This window comes from Papaver somniferum, chromosome 6, assembly GCF_003573695.1.
Source record: "Papaver somniferum cultivar HN1 chromosome 6, ASM357369v1, whole genome shotgun sequence".
Lineage (NCBI taxonomy): Eukaryota > Viridiplantae > Streptophyta > Magnoliopsida > Ranunculales > Papaveraceae > Papaver > Papaver somniferum.
The window spans coordinates 4666971-4686028 of record NC_039363.1 but is presented as its reverse complement, the minus strand read 5'-3'; the positions used below and the strand labels follow the sequence as shown (position 1 = coordinate 4686028).

The 19058-nt window shown below is 36.8% G+C and overlaps 3 protein-coding genes and 1 non-coding gene across 10 annotated transcripts; 3 read left to right on the top strand and 1 right to left on the bottom strand.

Moving 5' to 3' along the window:
- Positions 1-324: 324 nt before the first annotated feature.
- On the top strand, positions 325-2873 carry LOC113286741 (WEB family protein At5g16730, chloroplastic-like). 2 transcript variants are annotated; one of them, XM_026535343.1, is made up of 2 exons: positions 325-2203; positions 2280-2422. In XM_026535343.1, exons 1-2 carry the CDS (start codon positions 476-478, stop codon positions 2286-2288), a joined length of 1737 nt encoding a protein of 578 aa, XP_026391128.1. In that variant the 5' UTR covers positions 325-475; the 3' UTR covers positions 2289-2422. The 2 variants fall into 2 exon arrangements, with proteins under 2 accessions (XP_026391128.1, XP_026391127.1); XM_026535342.1 differs by having other exon boundaries at positions 325-2873.
- Positions 2874-3578: 705 nt separating this feature from the next.
- On the top strand, positions 3579-3650 carry TRNAT-UGU. The gene has a single exon. It is a non-coding gene; the product is annotated as a tRNA-Thr (tRNA).
- A 192-nt stretch (positions 3651-3842) lies between these two features.
- Positions 3843-4759, top strand: LOC113286743 (cytochrome c oxidase subunit 6b-3-like). The gene is made up of 5 exons (XM_026535351.1): positions 3843-3947; positions 4064-4156; positions 4240-4322; positions 4406-4487; positions 4613-4759. The coding sequence occupies exons 1-5, from the start codon at positions 3906-3908 to the stop codon at positions 4664-4666; spliced, it is 354 nt and encodes a 117-aa protein (XP_026391136.1). The 5' UTR covers positions 3843-3905; the 3' UTR covers positions 4667-4759.
- An 81-nt stretch (positions 4760-4840) lies between these two features.
- LOC113286742 (aspartate-semialdehyde dehydrogenase-like) lies at positions 4841-12048 on the bottom strand. 6 transcript variants are annotated; one of them, XM_026535346.1, is made up of 11 exons: positions 11548-12048; positions 8981-9105; positions 8840-8900; positions 8204-8260; positions 6381-6995; positions 6062-6148; positions 5889-5933; positions 5687-5782; positions 5392-5580; positions 5248-5315; positions 4841-5157 (listed from the first exon to the last, which is right to left on the bottom strand). In XM_026535346.1, the coding sequence occupies exons 5-11, from the start codon at positions 6951-6953 to the stop codon at positions 5076-5078; spliced, it is 1140 nt and encodes a 379-aa protein (XP_026391131.1). In that variant the 5' UTR covers positions 6954-6995; positions 8204-8260; positions 8840-8900; positions 8981-9105; positions 11548-12048; the 3' UTR covers positions 4841-5075. The 6 variants fall into 6 exon arrangements, with proteins under 6 accessions (XP_026391131.1, XP_026391129.1, XP_026391130.1 ...); XM_026535344.1 differs by having other exon boundaries at positions 8840-9028; XM_026535345.1 differs by lacking the exons at positions 8840-8900; positions 8981-9105.
- Positions 12049-19058: the final 7010 nt, after the last annotated feature.

Here is a 19058-nt window from a genome sequence, read left to right as displayed (position 1 = left end):
GCCTATGCGTCATTTGGAGGTCTAGTTGGTCAACATTGTATAAACGGAGACCTGGTCAATTTAGCAACTCCACTTGTTTTCTGGAAAGTCCGCCAAACCAACGAACTACCAACAAAATTCTGCATCTCTCTCTTCCTGAAATTTCCATCTCCCAATTTTTTTTTTCTGATTATCAACAGTAAGCAGAAGAATTAACCACTAAACAATCTCTCCAAATATGGTATCATCATCTAATCCAAGCTACTAATTTCATTGACTCTCCACTTTCTCAGCTCTAAATTTAGCTTTTCTTTGTTCAAAAATTTGGATTTTCTCATACAAAAAAATAAAATAAAAAATATCCACAAATTCAGTTTCTTGTTGTTTTTGTAATCTTATCTCTAATTCTCTGCATTTGAAGGTCTTTTCAATTAATTTCTCTTCAATATTGAATAGTTTTTTATGAGTAGAAATTAGTGTCTGAGAAGATCAAAAGATGCAGGGGAATTGTGTACAAGAACTAGTGAATGAATTAAAGATGATGAAACAACAATTAGATGCAGCAGAAGAAGATAAAGCTCGAGTTATCGACGAATTGCGAGAAATGAAAAGGGTATCAAATGAAGCTAATATGAGATTAAGCGAGGTTTTATCTTCACAAAAAACACAAAAACAGCAGGATTCTTCGTTAGTTAGTGAATTAGAACAAGTTAGTATTCTTTCAGCTAAGAAAAGAGATGAAGCTTGGCAGCTCGAACTCGAAGCGGTTCAGAAACAACATACATTAGACGTTGAAGCGCTTTCGCAGGACCTTATAATGGTTAAGAAACAATTGGTTGCAGCAGTTGAAGCCACGGAGGAAGCGCGGAATGCGGCGAATGCTAATGAAATGAAAGTTAAGGAATTATCTGACGCGCTTAATTTGGTGAAGGAGGAATTGGATGATTCGAGCGAGGATTTGGAAATCCGGGAGAAGAACATTGAGTCCCTTAAGTTGCAGTTGGAAAGAATGAGGCTAAAAGAAGCGGAGTTCGAAGAAAAAGAAGCAATTTTAGAGAAGCTTAGATCGGAATTTAATAACGCGAAAGAAGTAGAATCTCATACTAAGGAGTTATTATGTGAAAGCCAGATAAGAGTGCATCAAGTTGAGGGTGAAATGGCGAAAGCCAAGGAGGAGGAGCGAAAATTGGCAGACTTGGTGGATTGTCAGAAGAAAGAGCTGGAGGAAGCTAAGAATGAGGTTATTTCTCTTCAGAAGAAAGTTTTGAATTTGGAAGATTTGGTTGCGGAAACTAGAAGAGATGTTGAGATGACGCACAAGGATCTTGAGACGGCGATGTTTGATTCAGATACTATGAAAGAAAAAGTTGAAACTCTCAAGTCTAAGCTTCACGTTGCGAAAGAGGAACTTGTTCATGCTAAGGAGGGTCAAGAACTTGCATCATCTAAGGCAGACAGATTGGAGGAAGAACTGGATAAGTTACGTCAGGAGAAAACTACGTTCCGAAGTGAGTTGAAGTTAGCTACTGAAGCAGAAGAGAAAAGCAGGACGGCGATGGATGAACTTGCATTTGTTGTGATTCAAGTTTCAAAAGAAAACAATGAAACCAAGGAGAAGCTCAGCAATACACAATCTGAGCTTAAAGATGCAAGAGAAGAAGTCGAAAGCTTAAAGAAGGTGTTGAAGAATACTGAGGATATGTTTCAGGGGATGTTGGATGAAGTAAAGAAGGAAAGAGACAGGCTTAAAGATGAAGCTGAGAGGCTGAAAATTGAAGCTGACGAATCGATATGGTCGTGTAATGAAAGAGAACTCGGGTTTGTCAATTGCATCAAAAGGGCTGAAGAGGAGAGTAATGCTTTAAAAAGAGAGAAAATTAAACTGGCAGAATCAACGAAAGCCGCGGAAAGTATAGCTTTAAAAACAAGAGATGAGAATTGCAAGCTGAGGGACATACTAAAACAAGCCATAAATGAGTCGACAGTTGCAAAAGAAGGTGCAGAGATTGCTCGAGCCGAAAACACCAATTTAAAAGACGTACTATTGGAGAAAGATTATATCTTGCAGAGTCTTGCTAAAGAAAACGAGGCCCTTAGAATCAAGGAAGCTGCAGCACATGAGAATATCAGGGAGTTGAAGAGGTTGTTAAACTCTTCTGCATCATCGACAATGGAAACGAAGACGACTGAGGAGAAACAACATCTTGGAGAAGTACTGAAAGAAGTACAAAACTCAAACTCTGTCCTTAAGGAACATTCATATAGTAAGAAACTAACTGAAGTTCTTTCTGTGAAACTAGAGGAAGTGAAAGTCCCACATAGCAACTACCACAAGACCACCATGGATGTAGAAGAGGACCCTGAAAAGGAAGAAATGCTCAAAGGTTCGATATTCGACATGGCGGATTCACCAGTTGCACCACCAAACCATAACAACCACCATAAAACGCCACCTTTGAAAACACCACCTTCGAGAACACCATCTTCGACTTTTGTGGATGATGGAGAAATGTTAACCCTGGAAGATTTAGAGAATCTAGATGGGAGTCAACTGGATGATATGGATGGGGATAGGAGCTCGCAGAGAAAGAAGAAAGCGTTGTTATGGCGATTTGGTGATCTTATTAGGAAAACTAGCTTCCACAGGAGGGAACCATCTATTGGTCAAGTGCTTGTAAGTTTAGCTAGCTAGCTATCTCTTTTATCGCATATACATTTAATATATCCCAATCCATTACAGGGGCATTGTATAGCTTTTGTTTGCCTGAATTCTGGAGATTGAAACTTATACGTATAGTCTGTACATTTCGTTATGTAATTGAGTGAAAATTATATGAATATGTAGTCTAAGCATTTGCCTAACCACATGGCTGGATGCTATCATTATTACTCGATTCCATCATTGCCAAAACTATGGAACTGCAACATCCTGATGACAAAAAGCTCTGGGTTATTGAACGTACATCTTATTTTTCCTTGATTGGATAAACTAGGACTACATGGAGTATACATCAAGGCAGGGCGGAGCCAGCCCATTGCAATTGTGTGCATTTGCACCTCTACCCAGCCGGCTCCAAAGCTTAATTTAAGCCCATTTGATTTTATTTTTTGATATTTACAAGCCTAATTTTGCATATTTGCATTTTCTTAAAGAAATTTGCAACCCAAAATAAATTTTTGCACCCCATTTCTGAAATCTTGGCTCCGCCGCTTCACCAAGCTTTTCACGAGCTATGCAAGGTCAAGATGTGCGTCTGCTTTCAAAGAAAAGACTTTAACGTACATGTTGGAGTTCAAATTCTAGTTGTATAACTTGTATATCATTGCAGGATGAGCTCAACCATGCCAGGGGACAAGCAAAACTTGAAACTTACCGGAGCCACATCGAATATGAACACATGAATTGCTTACCCCTTTGGTCATTGTAGTAAATCTAAAATATCAACGCTATGCAATTTCCCATCGAAAATCTTGCTCCTAGTTAGCTACTTCTGGTTTATCCTGGTAATGTCATGAGCCAATAAGTGTTCGGAGGTCCAAATGTTGGACAACAATTCTCCAGATACAATAAGAAAACGGATGCACAAGAAATCAATTTGGCCTTCATAGCTCAGTGGTAGAGAGCCAGTCTTGTAAACTGGAGGTCCGTAGTTCTATCCTTCGTGGAGGCATAATTCAATATTTTTCTGTTTTTCCCCTTCCCCCTGTGTTTTAATCTCTTTTTTTGTTCTAAAGACCCTGTAGACACGGTTTGTTGAGTTAATCTAGAGATTTTGTGGTCTTTAATTCACATCACTTCCTACTTTTTTGCTCGGAAGAAATTTTTACCACTTTCTTTCAGTTCGCAGTAAAATAGTTGCTCATCAAAACGAATCAGAATTTAGAGCTTTTGCATCTGAAAAACCAAAATTCACGAGTAAAAAACAATGGCAGAAGTTACTAAAGAGAAAATCTTAAGCCTAGCTCAGGTACCATCGATTCTCATTATTGTTAATGATTTACAGCATATTGTTTGAATCGTCATGTTGTTACTTTTTACGAATCCAACTTGACTCTTTTCTTTACAAATGTTGTGGAAATGCAGCAATATGCATTGCCTGGGAATGAGGACAAACCTGAAGTAGCAGAAGAATCAAGTGATGAAGAAGATGTTGCAGATGAAACACCAGAGCTAAAGGTCAGTGTTTATTAGTTAAGCTTCAGAATTCGGGATTCATATATTGTCAGATCCCTGTTGACACAAAAGAATTTGTTTATCAGCTTGAGACAGCACCTGTAGATTTTCGGTTTCCGACTACAAATCAATCAAGACATTGCTTCACCCGCTACATCGAACATCATAGGTATTATTAAAATCTCACTTTTCTGCCTTCCAAATTTTACTTTTACCCGTTCCGTTCATATTCGGTTGTGCAATTTTCTTCAGGTGTGTTGCAGCTAAAGGGGAGGGTGCTTCTGAGTGTGAAAAATTCGCAAAATATTATCGATCACTTTGCCCTGGTGAATGGGTATGTTGAAATTACATATGTGCAGAAAAACTCACTGGAATCATATAATCATAGCAATAAACGTGAAAACTTGGTACATTTTTCAGTAGCATTCAGCTTCATTAGTAGCATTTACATGGATGCAGGTAGATAGATGGAATGAGCAAAGGCAGAATGGAAACTTTCCTGGTCCGTTGTAGATTTTTCAGATCTCGAACCGGAACATTCATCAGAAAACAGCTTTACCTTCTATGGAACTTGAGTTTTGGAATTTTTTGCCAAGACTCTGTTTACTGTTTTTTTCTATGGAAATTTCTTCTTTGTTTTCAGTAATTGAAAGTGAGTTTTCAGTATATGGCTGCCAAGGCACTTTGCAATCGAATTCCCAATGGTATCTCTAAGATTAGTTGAATCAAATGCAAAATTGAGTTTCAGTACAATTGAATCGAAAACAAAATTACACTGTCTTTTTAAATTGAACACGACAATCGATGCATCAAACCAACCTAACAAAAAGCTAGCGCAAAACTAGTATCTGATAATCAGAGACACATTAGCAGGAGATCTGAAACTCTAAGTTATACCAAAACTTATCGACAAACTCACAAATTACAGAAGTAACTCTGCGATCTGTATTGCGTTGAGAGCAGCTCCTTTACGAATTTGATCCCCACAGACAAATATATCCAGCCTGTTTCAAATTTCAGTTTTAGGATCAAACTTATATACGATAACAGAATAATTAGTTATGTAATTGAGTTGAATATTTCTATTGATTTACCCTTGATTTCCATCTAGAGAAATGTCTCGTCGTATTCTTCCAACTGCAACATCATCTTTGTTTGATACCTGCACATAACCCGTTTAAACTTTTAACAAGCAATAAACGAAAATCAAAGAGAGGTGAGAGTTGTGTGGTAAAAACCTCTAGCGGAGTAGGAAAGTGATTAGCGGATCGGTTATCAATAACAACAACACCAGCAGCTTTTTGGAGAATTTCCTTTGCCGTATCCTCATCAAGTGGGCTTTCAAATTGAAGATTAACACTCTCAGCATGGGCACGCATCACAGGAACTCGTATACAAGTGGCTGTCACCTTGACATCATTGTCATTCTGCACCAAAGGTAAAATACACATGCACACGCTTATTCAATTGAAAATGAAAATTTATATAATGTACCTGAAAGGAATGAGTATCAAACTAGGTCGTCATACTTACCCATATTTTTCTAGTCTCCTTAACCAATTTCATTTCCTCTTCATTATACCCATTTGATGTAATAGGTGCATTGTGTGAAAACAGATTAAAAGCATACTGCATTAACGAAAAAAGAATAATCAAAAGACACATTCCTTTTTTAGAGAGAATATAACACCTATGATCAAAGTGAAGGGGAAGACATAAGGAGTGAAGGACAAACCTGCTGACTGAAAATTTTACAGGTAGGTTCCTTTCCTTGCAGGACCTAAGGTTAAACACGAGAACAAGTTTATTTAATCAGGAACCAGAGAAGAACATGTAATGAAAAATGTAAAAATCACGTGCATCAAAATGAAGAGAGAGAGAGAGAGAGAGAGAGCTAGTATATCAAACCTCACGAGTCTGTAGTTCAAGCTCCTCCATTGCGGCCGCACCTGCACCACTAGCTGCTTGATATGTGCTAACAACCATTCGCACTACCTAGTAGATGCAAACACAAGACAGGAAAAGAACTCAGTAGGGTACAATCTAGCAAACTAAGAGCATTCACTGTGATTGAAACGTATGATTTCAGGTTCACGTGTATTATAGAGCACATATCAACACCCTTTTATGATACACATAAACAAGTCAACATAATAACATTCAGGGAATGGCATACACATAACATAATTGACAGCAGTAAATTGAAGATAGAAAATAGAATTGTTACCTTGGCATGGCGATGTAGAGGTGTTGCTGCCATTAAACAGATAATGGTGGAACAGTTTGGATTGGCAATAAGAGCTCCTTTGCCAGATCCAAGTTTAATGTGAGACATGGCATCTGGATTAACCTCTGGGATAACAAGTGGGACGTTTGCATCCATCCTAAATGCAGAGCTGTTGTCAATAACAATCGAACCACGTGCAGCTGCAGCAGGTCCAAATTCTTTACTTATTGATCCTCCAGCACTAAACAATGCAATATCAACACCATCAAAGCTCTCATGAGTCAACTCTTCGATAACATAATCTTTCCCCTCAAATTCTTGGTGTTTTCCTGCAGATCTTTTACTAGCAAGCATTTTAATACTTCTGTAAGGGAAGTCACGATCGGAGAGAACGCTCAAAAACTCTTGTCCAACAGCACCAGTAACACCCACGACAGCTATGGATGGACCATCTGCCTTGAGTGCCATTCTTACAGTGGAGTTACATCTCTTTCTAATGTTTGCTGATTTGGGAGAAAAAGTGGCAATCCCAGCAAGAGGATTGTGATGGTGGCTTAGTGCTTGAGCTTGCATTTTTGAATCGCTAAATGTTATCCTCTTCAAACACTTTATTTCCTACAAGAACAATATTTAAAGCTTCAGCACCAATATCAATAGAAATATGATTACGCAAACCATTAGAATGAATGAAATTATACTTTCTATTTCTCTTTAGTTGCCATATTTTGAACATGAAGCAGTAAGATTTATGCATATGGTTATCTAGAAAGTGCGAAAGAAACATAAACACAGATGAGGCAAGAAATGATAAATAACCCTAGTTCTGAGTTCCATAACAGGTACCAAATTTACTGGTCTAAGAATCTAGATACCCAGTCTTTCACGTTCTATGTTCCTTCTTTGGGCAGAGTGGGGTCGACTCACGTGACGAATTCCAAGTTTGAATTCATCCGAAGTTTGGCAGCTACAGTTTTTAACATTCTCATCTAATGTTTCTGTAGCGCCCCATTTCCTAAAGACAGTATTTAGAATTCTGAACCAAAAATTATATTAAACTGAGCTGAACATATCCGAGACGAACCAAGACATAAACTAGACTTTTCATATTATACATAACTATCTAATTTACAGTGTATTGTTTGTGAATATACATGATATACATTCAGGAGTTAGAGACTAGATTACATACAAAATACTCCAAAAAGAAAGCACTTTCAAAAAGTTACAAGACTGCAACAACAAAAAAACACTGAGACCAGCAACGATCTCACAAGGGCACAAATTAAGTCCACTTAATCGACCCAAACGTCAATTTCTCCTTCGGCCGAATGGATACTTACACTACTCCATTATAATCATCATAGTTGAGTTTAAAGAATGCAAGTTTTCTTCAAGCAATAGCAACACATTTCATCCACTGGAATAACAAGCATATACTCCAAACATCAAGAGACAACCAACGCACACAAATACAGTCATGTATATGGAACTACTCCTTCATCAAACAATGTACAATATTTGTGCTAACCACACTCATTAGGTAATATTGCCGTGTATCGCCCTAGCCATTGCATAAAAGCTGAAAATAAGTAGTTATAAAAGAAGGAGCAATGTCCTATATACCACACAATGGAAATTCTTATTTCCCACACCATCAGAAAACAAGCAAGTACATTTCAGGCCAATTCCAAGTAATGGAAAGACTAGCAGAATTTACAGAGTTTTCGAGAATTAAAACTAACAATGCATGAATTTGTTAAAGTGCGTAAACATAATTTTGTAAAGATCATCAATGATTATAAAAGAGAAATGTATGTTCCCACCTCAACTCACAACTCAAACCTTAATCTCCGCAGCCCGCCTATCGAATCCGAAGACACCTTAATGACACAGAAGTTAATGTTAGAGAAACAGAACAACCTCGCTGAACCTGATCTATATGACATAACAAACTGACTTAGCCAAACAGTAAACCTTGTAAACAGCAGGAGGATCTAAGTTTCAGGGTGCGTAAAACGCTCATCATTAGTCCAAATTAAACATTCAATAGCTCTTTAGAGAGATAACATCTTCCTCTACAATTTAATCAATTTTCATATCAAATCTAAATTTTACAATGTCATGTATCATCACAATATATCAAATTCCAAACCCTAACATAGTTCTGTCCAAATCATGAACCAGCAGAAAAGTTGTAAAGAGAATAGCTTCAAAAGAATCCTAAGACCCTCAGTGTTCAACAGATTCAGAGGATTCACTACCCGTATCTATATTTCATGTTCTTTTCCTATCATAATTCAGTCAATACCTAGATATGAAATTAAATTCACCAATAACCCTAGGTCTGTTGATAATGAGTTTGACAAGATCAAGATGGAATTAGTAATAGGAGGTTCGATCAGTAGCTATCATACTGAGAAGAATTTGTTGAAACAAGAACAATCAGAGTTGAATCATACCTTTAATCTCAAACTCGAAACGAGAGAAAAGAAACCCCTTTTCAAATACTTTCAGATCTCCCTGGAACTAAGTGACCCACGAGTTCATAACTATCACCTTCCTTTCTATGAATTGAACTCAGAAATCTAGTATAAGTTCACCTGTTTCTGGTTTTTCACTTGATTCTTTCCCGAGTTCTCTCACTGTTACTACAGATGTTGTGTGAAGAGGCAGATAAGTTCGCTTGTTTTAATCAATATTTTTCTTTTCTTTCCAAACATATCCCCTATGAAAGCGAACCACTGTGTCAAGGTAAAAGTTTGCCACATATCCAAAACTGATGATGACTAAGCTAACACAATTCATAACTACACAGGTTCTAACACGTCACTAAGCTATATCAGCACCATCAAACACAAGCATACCAAGAGGGACATTTGACTGACATCCTAATAAATAAATACTAATACCAAACAAGGCCTATCTAATCACATGATGGGTTTCTGAAAATTTAGAAGTACCAGCATCACAATTATTACTAATCAAGCCTAAAAAAATTAATAAATGAAGGACAAATCACAGGATCGCTACAGTTTCATCCATTAAGCTATCTAGAAGAAGCAAAACCAAAAACAATAGACCAAGTAACCAGCCTTGTACATCCAAGACACCAACAACCATAACAATGAGAAATAAATTAAAACAAAACATTGTTTGACCAGATCTCAAACATAAAACCAGGAAAGGGATCACATGCTATTTGTACAAGGCATTGAACAATAAACACCACTGCAATCAGCTATTCACAGGAAAAGCTTTTAATACTAGAAAATGGGCATGCTATGTAATATAAACATTTCTACTGCAAAAACTGCTATTACTATTAGAGGAACCATGACATGCTGAGCAATACAGGTAGTTGGGCTAGTCAGCTGAAAAAATCATTCTATGTAACTAGTAAATTATTTTCAAACCTAAGTAGGAAGTAAAAATGAACCCTCTTGAAATTGGTGAACAGTAACAATCAGAAACACTGTTGGCATTTTTATGCATTATGAATTTAGGCTATGTCTCAAAACTCAAGTGAATGCATCTAATACCTAACATTACCATGTCTATGTTTTCACAAATCACAATGGGTCAAAAATAGACTAAAGAGCTTGAAAATTGCTTCCAAGGCAAAAGAGAAACCAAGTTAAATCTAAGCTCTAACATTGGATTTACCCGTCGCTGCTTCTAATTATCAAACCCAATTCAAAATTCCCTTCTCTAAGCAAACTGTCAGCTATAGGCGTGAACAGAAATGGGGACGTTATTTATCACCGGTGGTAAATGACCTACGAGGGCACAAGCATGCAGAACTAATGTCTCCATTGATAAGTTATTTTTCGTTGATAAATAGAGATGAGATGGTCCTCAACTCTTTCCCCTCTCTCCCTATCTACCATGCCCAATGTTGTGGTTCTTGATGACCTGACCCATTTATTGATTTTCTTTTATCCGGATTTTTGGGTCCGGTTCCTATTAGTCCTTTAACTTGCCTTAATGTACTAAACTGACTAGCTAAGTTTCGATTTAGTAAAGGCTCGGATAAACTTATTCAAAGATGCCATCAAATCTTGCATTTCTCATCAAAATGCTTCAGTAAAAGTTAAATAGCCATAAACTAGTACCAAAGCATCAATTGAGCGCAATAATACATACAGTGAATATGTTTTCTAACCTAATGGTGTTATTGATAAACTGGCTGCATGTTTGACAAATTCTATCAAGTTATATTGCCAATAGATGATCTAACTAATGAATGTGTGATATAGGTTCATACTTTACTGAATACTGACACTGTCTCCAAATAAGTATTTACTACAGCACCTGGTTTCATCAACAATGAACACTAGATTAAATTTGCTTGACCTATAATTAGGTCGCCACAACCATATCCAAATCACACATATCAGAATGCAGAATGAAATCAACCATACCCAAATTAGAAGTATATGCAACTTTCAGATAAAAGTACATAAAATAGAGAGCAGAGCACTTTATAAAAAAGACTGGAACCTGAAGATTCAATAACAGGGACTAAACCCAGCTAAGTGTAAATGGTTCATCGTTTGGACTATGTATTCATGGCTGCATTTGTAGGTTACCCATAAATGCTTGAGGTTATAGTTCTGAAGCTAGATTGTAGATTGCAGGTAGTAAAACAGACTTGACTAAACTGCAAACATTGAGTATTTTAGAAATATGTACTTGTATACTGTACATAGAAACTATGAGCTTTCCGTCTATTGAATGAATTTAAGAATGAGAATAAGTTTAAATTGAAATTTAAACATGTTTTTCTCTTAGGAAAATCAACAAACAACTGAACTTCACAAAACATCAAAATTAAAATTAAAAAACAAAGGGTACAAAACACACATTCTCCAAATTTAAAAGAATTGAAAAGCAATGGTAAGTGAAACCTAGAAAGCAAATACAAATTTTAGGTCAAATAAGAGAAGAAAGTTGCCGGCTGTAATCCACAAATTTGATTGAATTTGATTGTAAGAACTTTGATTTGACTAACATTGTTTGCTGAAGGAACAAATTCGAGATTGAAAAGATTAGATTATTATCTGGATGTGTAGTAGCCGTATTCAATCACGGTTTTCAGAAAGGAAAAAAAAAAAGAGTACAGCGATAGATAAACGAAGATAGAAACAAGTGATGTTTCAAAGATTACCTAGAGCCTTAACGGTTCAGCAGCAGCAGCAGCAGCAGAAAGAGTTGATTTATGATTATCAATAACTTAACCTGCCGGTATTTATCACCGGAAACTAGTCTGAAACTGAAAGTGGTGGAGAAGAATTTCAAAGATTTGGAATGCACGTATTAGAAATCCACTCGGATATATATTTAGTGGTAGTACTACTAGCCGCCAGAGAAATGAAAAATGCTGGAATAGATCAAATATCATACAATGTGACGTAGGTTTTGTACCCACTTGGGATTAACTATTACGAATTGGAATAAGCAAAATCAATAAGATTAAACCCTAAATCTCTAGGAATTAAAACCCTAATTAAACAAAATAGGAGACAAATTCAAAGAGTCATTTGGATCTATAAAATTCAATCTGCTTTGATAAAAATCGGATATAGAAAGAAAATCTAATCTCGGATACAGAAGGCTTTCTTCTTCTTCTTCTTCTGCTCCTTGGATTTTTAAACCCTTGTAACGCTGGAAATGGAAATGGAAGTCCCATGGGTTTTAGCCTGGCAAAACTATATCACCGATATTGACAGAAGTTAATCTAACGGTTCGGATTGAAAACTAAAAATAAAATTATTAAGGTGCACGTGCATTGCACGTGTTACTCGGTTTGAACCTGTTTCCAATGGTTAAGCATCACTTATCATAGTAGATCTGTCATAGATCGTGTCTGTGCATTAATTTTAACTTTGGTATTGACTACAGTGTGAAGTTATCAACCAACCGCTCAGTAGTTACAAAAACTTACTTTCACATTCACATTTTTAACATTAGTACTGCAGTCAGTATCCATCAACATTTCCAGTAAAGGCTCCAACAGGCCATTACTTGCAGCATATTCTACTAACTAATTCGCTAATTCAGAAGCACTTCTTTGTATACAATATTCTTCGCGTAGGTGCCATCTTTACCTTGCAGTATAACTACTTTCGTCGAGCTCATTGAAACTCCTCTTGATAAAGGTATAGTTTGTCCTTGTGCTTTATTTATGGTCATAGCAAAACACAAACGGACTGGGAATTGTTTTCTGACGAGTTTGAAAGCCAAATTTATGTTCTCTCAAGGTTCTAAAGGGATTCTTGGATTGAAAACTCGTGTACCTGCTGAAACTCCAGTAACGATTTCTGCATAGATCAAGTGCTCATAAACACAACAACCTGGTTCCATTGCAAAGTCCAGCTGCTGGGTCAATATTCCTTGGAAGAAGTATTGGTGCTCCACGTTTCAAAATTAACTTATGTGGTGGTAATCCTCCTGGAGAAATGTCATTCAAAAATTCTTGCTGGTATAAATTCCTCACATCATCCCCAACGCTGTCGAAAGAGTAATAAATTTTCTCATCACCTGGAGACGGCGTAGTTCAATGATAAATTAGAATTTGAGACTTTTTTGGTATAATTTTCCAAAAATTGAACATAAAGAACATAACATAGTGATCAAGTTTAAACTCACCTGGAAATGTGTTGATTGCATTTTGGTTTATAGCATCAGCAGACTCATTTGTTGGCTCTTTCAACCATGTACCTCTTATCGCATGCATTTACACAAATGTTTGGGTATACAGTGTTGACCAATTGTGTTATAGAATCATCACCTGTCCACGGTATCACCATTTCATCAGGAATCCTTAACATACCATTTCCGTACGTAGTCGCTATCTCATCCCACGATGGATTGTGATGAATAAATCCGGTACAGTTCAGCTCTGATTGTTTTTTGATTGTCCCGTACCCATCGTAGCCTTTGCATCTCAATCTTGACGTATGTGTCAACTATATATTGCTGTAGCAATCTGCCACCCCGAAGTAGGATAGATGTATCACTTGCTCGAATCTGCATTCAAAACAGATAATTATGGAACATAGTATTTCAGTAGCAACGCTTTGAAATTTATACCTGCTAAAAACAATTATATGACTCATATTCTATCTTCTTATATTTGTTCCTCTTATGACTCATATTTTTTCACTACCTGCTTCTTGTCGTCTAAACTAATTTTCTTTAAAAATACCTGGTTCTAAGGTTATAACATGGAGTTTCCGCACTCTAAATCAATTCTAAGTAAAAAATAGAGAAATTTGGAAAGGTACTTAAAATGCAAGGAATTATACCTGAGGTCATACAGCCCCACCACGGCGTCATACGGCCCTGTCTCGCCCCTCCTTGCAGTCATACAGCCCTAACTCGCCTGCCTATCGCCCCTCCTCGCAGTAATACAAAGATACAAATTAAACATATGATATTTCACTCAACGATTTGACGCTTCTTTTCTGGATTTACTATTTCTGTCATTGCCAGCACTTTACTAGTGCTTCTTAATTTTATGATTGGAGATTATTTATTTTTATTTATTTATTTATTTTAAATCGAGAAATGACAATTTTATTAGAAAGATGAGAAGAAATTATGTGGTTAGAAGAGCATAAAAAAAATACGATACAAGTTAAGAAAGGGGACAGAGTGAGTCCCTCTAAGGGATGTAAAAAAGACGCAAGCAATATTTTCTACCGAAACATGCAATTCCACGATAATACGCACCAATCTAGCTTGTAGCTAAAGTTCATGTTGAGATAATTAGTCATTCATGGTTGGGTTATCTAAGATCCTACAGTTTATAATCTTTTAGGACCTCTCAATTCATTGCCAATTGGTTTTGAGTTGGATGCCCGTATTCTAAGATGGTATCAGAGCAGGCTATTTGTGTCGACTCATTTGACCGCACCTTTACTCCGCGTCATCTGGTTTATTGTCCACGTGTTAGACCTAACGAGGCTACACGTGAGGGGGCGTGTTGAGATTATTAATCCCACACTGTCTGGGCCTCTACACTCATTGCCAATTAGTTTTGAGTTGGATGTCCGTATTCTAACAATTCCTTTTAAACGCAGACCTCCAAGCTAGAGGAGAGAGTTTGACCTCAACACTCACTTAGAAGTGAGATAGAGCTTTTTCCATTAAGATTCTTCTGCTGGTACCAAATCCCATATCTCTTTAACTGGCCCTAAAATTCTTCTAGATTGACCATGTTTAACATAATTGGAGATGATGAAAGTGTTGGATGCAATAATCAAAACAAAGAGAAATCAAATAAGCAAAAGTTATTGATACTTAGCTCCTTTGTAATGAAAGTGATGAATTTGACGAAACGAGCGAGCTTCCCATATCTCCACAACAGCAACAAGGCAAAATTTTGAAAAACAAAGTGAGTCACGTGTTCAACACGCTGCCCTTAAGACATTAGCGTCCGGATACACTCAAGAGTGATGCTATAGCCTCACAGAACGAATATATGTAGGATAAAACACCCTACTACACCTACTACTAGTATATGAAGTAGATGCTAAATTTGAGCTTGGCAACTCCGAAAAAACACTTAAGGAAAATCGTGAACGTTAAAGAAATCACTATAAAATATTTTCCCTTGAGGATCTCTCTCTAAAAATTGGAGAATCCCCTTTCCCATCGACTTTTACAAAAATAGTGAATTTCTTTATCTTTTTTTATAATAAGAGACCCAAAGTGCCATATGTCATGTCCACAATTAATCTAATTTGTCATTAAGCCATGTCACCAGATCACTCCAAGTCACCACCATACTTGCCAACTCATCTGAACAAAAGAGTTGCAACTGTTGCACCAAAGGTCACCATTTCAGATTCTAATCATCATTAGACATCTTACATGGTAAAGCTAAACTGTGTGTAAAGATGATTTCATATTTCAAACAATTTAAAATTAATCGGGAAGCAGCTATGGTAAAAGTATGCGGGAGAGAGAATACTGAACATTTAATTTGAAATGATATTCTTCTATCGTTGCCTCTCATGGAAGCAAAAAGTCAAAAACAATTATATGAAAAGATTCAATTTTGTTTCCAAAAGACACGACTCTCTTCTGGAGTCACTTGAAAAAGAACAATTTCGCTTACAATATTTTTGAAGAGTTACGACTCTTAGTCTTTACTTTGAAAACCATATTTATTCGCAACAGATTCTCTAAAAATTATCAACGAGACGGAGTTGGGCTTCAATGAGCGAGGCGTCCTTCGTATGGGCGAGTTAGTCTCCATTTGGAGACTACCTACATGATATGCTCTTAGAACTGAAAATGAATTTTTCGTATATAATCACACAAGTATAACCTTCCACATGGTCAAGTTAGGCAATCAGAACTGGATACATAGAAAGAACGTATTAGAACTTTATTTAACAACAAATTTTAGTACTAATTTAATTAAGGGATCTAATAAATTTACGAGTAGGATGGTTCCGTGGGGATTTCAAGAATACAATCTTTTTTTCTGAAGCAGATAGATTTCACTTGGTAACTGAACTAGCAACAGATATGACTCTCAACCCTGTTATTTTCGAAGGGGATAGTGAAATTGTGGTTAATTGCCTGAATGGTTCTGCCAAGAATCCTCTTCTGGAGAATATGGAAGCTCAGGGACGACATCATGAGACTCTCTAGCAATCTTAATGATAGTGCATTTGTTTATGTGCCAAAATTGGCCAATACTCTTTCTCACGCACTTGCTGCTTATGCACTCACTCACAAAGTCCAAGATAGATGGACGAGAGGTTCTCCGCTAACATTACTATTCTCTGGAATGTAGTTCATAGTTAGCTTTTTTTTGTTTCATGTTACATACCCAAAAAAATAAAATACAATTTTTTCTAGAATCGTATATACATCAGGCATAATACTTTACTGTAATCATGTTCTTTTTTAGATGGATGAATTAACATAATTGTGTCAATAGGAACGCTTTTCTGGAATCGTATTGACATCATGCATAATACTTTACGGTAATATTATTCCTTTTTGGATGGATGATTTAACACAATATCGTCCAAAGAAACAGATAACCGGTGCGTATGCACCGGGTTAGAAGCTTGTATAATGAAATAATACAATTTAAAAAGATGAACTCCTAAAAAGTGGAAACTTCACGGTGTGAAAGTGTCAGTGACAATGTCGAGGAAGATTGGGAAATCATTGAGAAACGGTTTACAAACCAGTTTCATATATCATCCTCAGTAGATTACAACAAAGTGTACAGCACGGTTTACACGATGTGCACACAGAATCCTCCTAGTGATTACTCTGAACAGCTTTACGTAAGATATCAAGGTGTTTTTTACGATTACTTGAAGTCAAAAGTTTTACCAGCTATTCAAGAGAAGCATGATGATGTATCTATGTTGCAAGAACTCGTCAAGAGATGGAAAAATCATAAAGTGTTGGTAACTAAGCTTTGGCTAGGTTTCCAATATCTTGATCGCTATTATATTTCTCGGCACAAACTTCCAACCCTAAAAGGTGCTGCAATTAATTGCTTCCGTAAGATTATCGGTGAGGAGATGATGAAAGTTCGAGTTAAAAATGTTGTTATCTTGTTGATTAATCAAGAACGCCAAGGTGGAGAAATCGATCGAACTCTGATCAAGAATGTTTTACAGATTTTTGTTGAACTTGGAAACACACATAAAGAAGAAGTTGATAATCCTCCTACAATCGGAGCTATAGCCCCACATCCACTGGTATATTATGTCAGTAATTTTGAAACGGCATTTGAATAATACCGCGGATTATTATACTGGAAAGCTTCAAATTGGACTAACTAAAGATGAATATGTGGTGAAGGCCGAGGAATCTTTCCAGAAGGAGAAAGAGAGAGCTTCTAGCTATATGGATTCCAGCACCGAGGAGAAGTTGTTGAAAATAGTGCAAGATGTGCTTTATGCTCTGCTCGAACAAACCTTGAACAGCAACACTCTTGATGGCATGCAATACTAAGATAAACAAATTAAAATGATGATCTCTAGAGAATGTGACGCTATATATTTTGCTCAGTTCAAATCAACCATGTTTTTCAGCACCTTCAATATAATAATTCTTGAATCTTATTTTTACTTTAATAACGACTCTTCATTTTTCTAATTAGAGGTTTATTAATTTTATTTTTTCCAAGCCTGCAACATTCTAATGACTAACCGGTAAAACTATAAAGGTACCCATCGCGTGGTAAAACTACTAATTATATGGACTAAACATCTGTGGAAGATACTTTAATCTGGGACAATAGACCCCAGGCCTATGCTCCAGCCTTGGCTGCCTGCTTATACCTAGGTGAATCATTTCACTATTTGGCTGAACTGGTGATACTGTCTAATGCATTAGAATTATCCTGCATTGTACGTATTATGATTAAAAGAACCTTGAAACGAAGTAGTTCTTATCATAATATAATGGAGCTGAACATCTCCAATTGAAAATCTACTCTCTTGGTACTAGTACTAGACTACTAAATGAGATGCGACATTTTTAGGCAGTTGAAAAGCAATCTGCAAAGCATTGTGATATGCAGTATGCACATTTCTGCTCAGAATATAAACCTTACAAAGAATCAAGATGCATGCCAGAAAGACTACGATTATTGAACATGAACTTACATGGATAAATTTGTTTATCAAACTTAGTTAACAGCAAATATGCAACAGAAACAACTAGCATTTACAAACCATGGCAGTCTAAAATAAATCAAAATGGATAAACATTTACATAATAATTTCGCTGGCTTGAGCATGGTGGCATTTTCTCTTCTGCAGCTGAAGTGTGGGTTGCTTTCTCTTGCCTTAATATGTGTTCTTCAAACATGTTTGGTGAGTTTTTAATGTGTTTCGTTCGATACTTTAATTATACTGCAACTTGGTGCTCTTGTTCGTTTTGTGTTGTTGTTTAATATGGATCATGGTCATTGGTTTGACCGACTTGTTGGATCCTATTCTGCATCATCAGTTGGGAAGGTCCATTCACAATTTCTTAAAAGCTGTTCTTGGCAGCCCTAATATTCTAGGGAAGAGCATAAAGGCAACCTTAAGTTCAGGCTTCATGCCAACTGCCGAGTGTTTTCAAACAGCGAAAAATTATAGATGTATTGATGGTGTGTCCTTGTAAGAATTATGGAAAGTCAGCTCATACTCATTAAGATTCAAGTTACCACTATGCTGATGTCAGTGGCCTTTTTGAGATGGAAATACACATTGTTCTCTCCAGGACTAGGGAGTGTTAAAATGTGATTTGGACCATTTCAGTTTCTCATATGCCAATGTTATCAAAGGCGTCCTGGGCGCTCGCTTAGGCGCCTAGCAAAAAGAGGCGCCAAAGCGCCAAGACATGACCATTTATTTCTGGGCGCCCAGGGATCCCTTAAGCACTAGGCGAGGCGAGGAGATAGGCTTGGTGCCTTGCCTCGGCCGGCTCTTAATACAACAAAGACTCAGGCTTTGCTCAAAGTAATCCAGGTTCTAATTGTGTTGACGTGGTTCCAGTATTCAAGGTGGAAATTCAGATCGGCTCCATGCCAACAAAATTACAAGAGTTATAAGAGCAATTGGTTCTTCTTCGAAGCTGAGGTCCATAATCATTGTGCAAAGCTGAGGTCCATAATCTAATTGCAGCAACTCTCGGGAGTAATCT

What these genes read in the sequence shown, in the direction of transcription:
- LOC113286741 (XM_026535342.1), top strand. Translation starts at nt 476, where the DNA reads ATGCAGGGGAATTGTGTACAAGAACTAGTGAATGAATTAAAGATGATG.
- LOC113286743 (XM_026535351.1), top strand. Translation starts at nt 3,906, where the DNA reads ATGGCAGAAGTTACTAAAGAGAAAATCTTAAGCCTAGCTCAG. An exon ending in AAATCTTAAGCCTAGCTCAG is followed by an intron (nt 3,948 to 4,063) that starts GTACCATCGATT and finishes GTGGAAATGCAG; the next exon opens with CAATATGCATTGCCTGGGAA. An exon ending in CACTTTGCCCTGGTGAATGG is followed by an intron (nt 4,488 to 4,612) that starts GTATGTTGAAAT and finishes ACATGGATGCAG; the next exon opens with GTAGATAGATGGAATGAGCA.
- LOC113286742 (XM_026535346.1), bottom strand. Translation starts at nt 6,953, where the DNA reads ATGCAAGCTCAAGCACTAAGCCACCATCACAATCCTCTTGCTGGGATT. An exon ending in ACTTTCCTACTCCGCTAGAG is followed by an intron (nt 5,316 to 5,391) that starts GTTTTTACCACA and finishes GGTTATGTGCAG; the next exon opens with GTATCAAACAAAGATGATGT. An exon ending in TCTCTAGATGGAAATCAAGG is followed by an intron (nt 5,158 to 5,247) that starts GTAAATCAATAG and finishes AATTTGAAACAG; the next exon opens with GCTGGATATATTTGTCTGTG.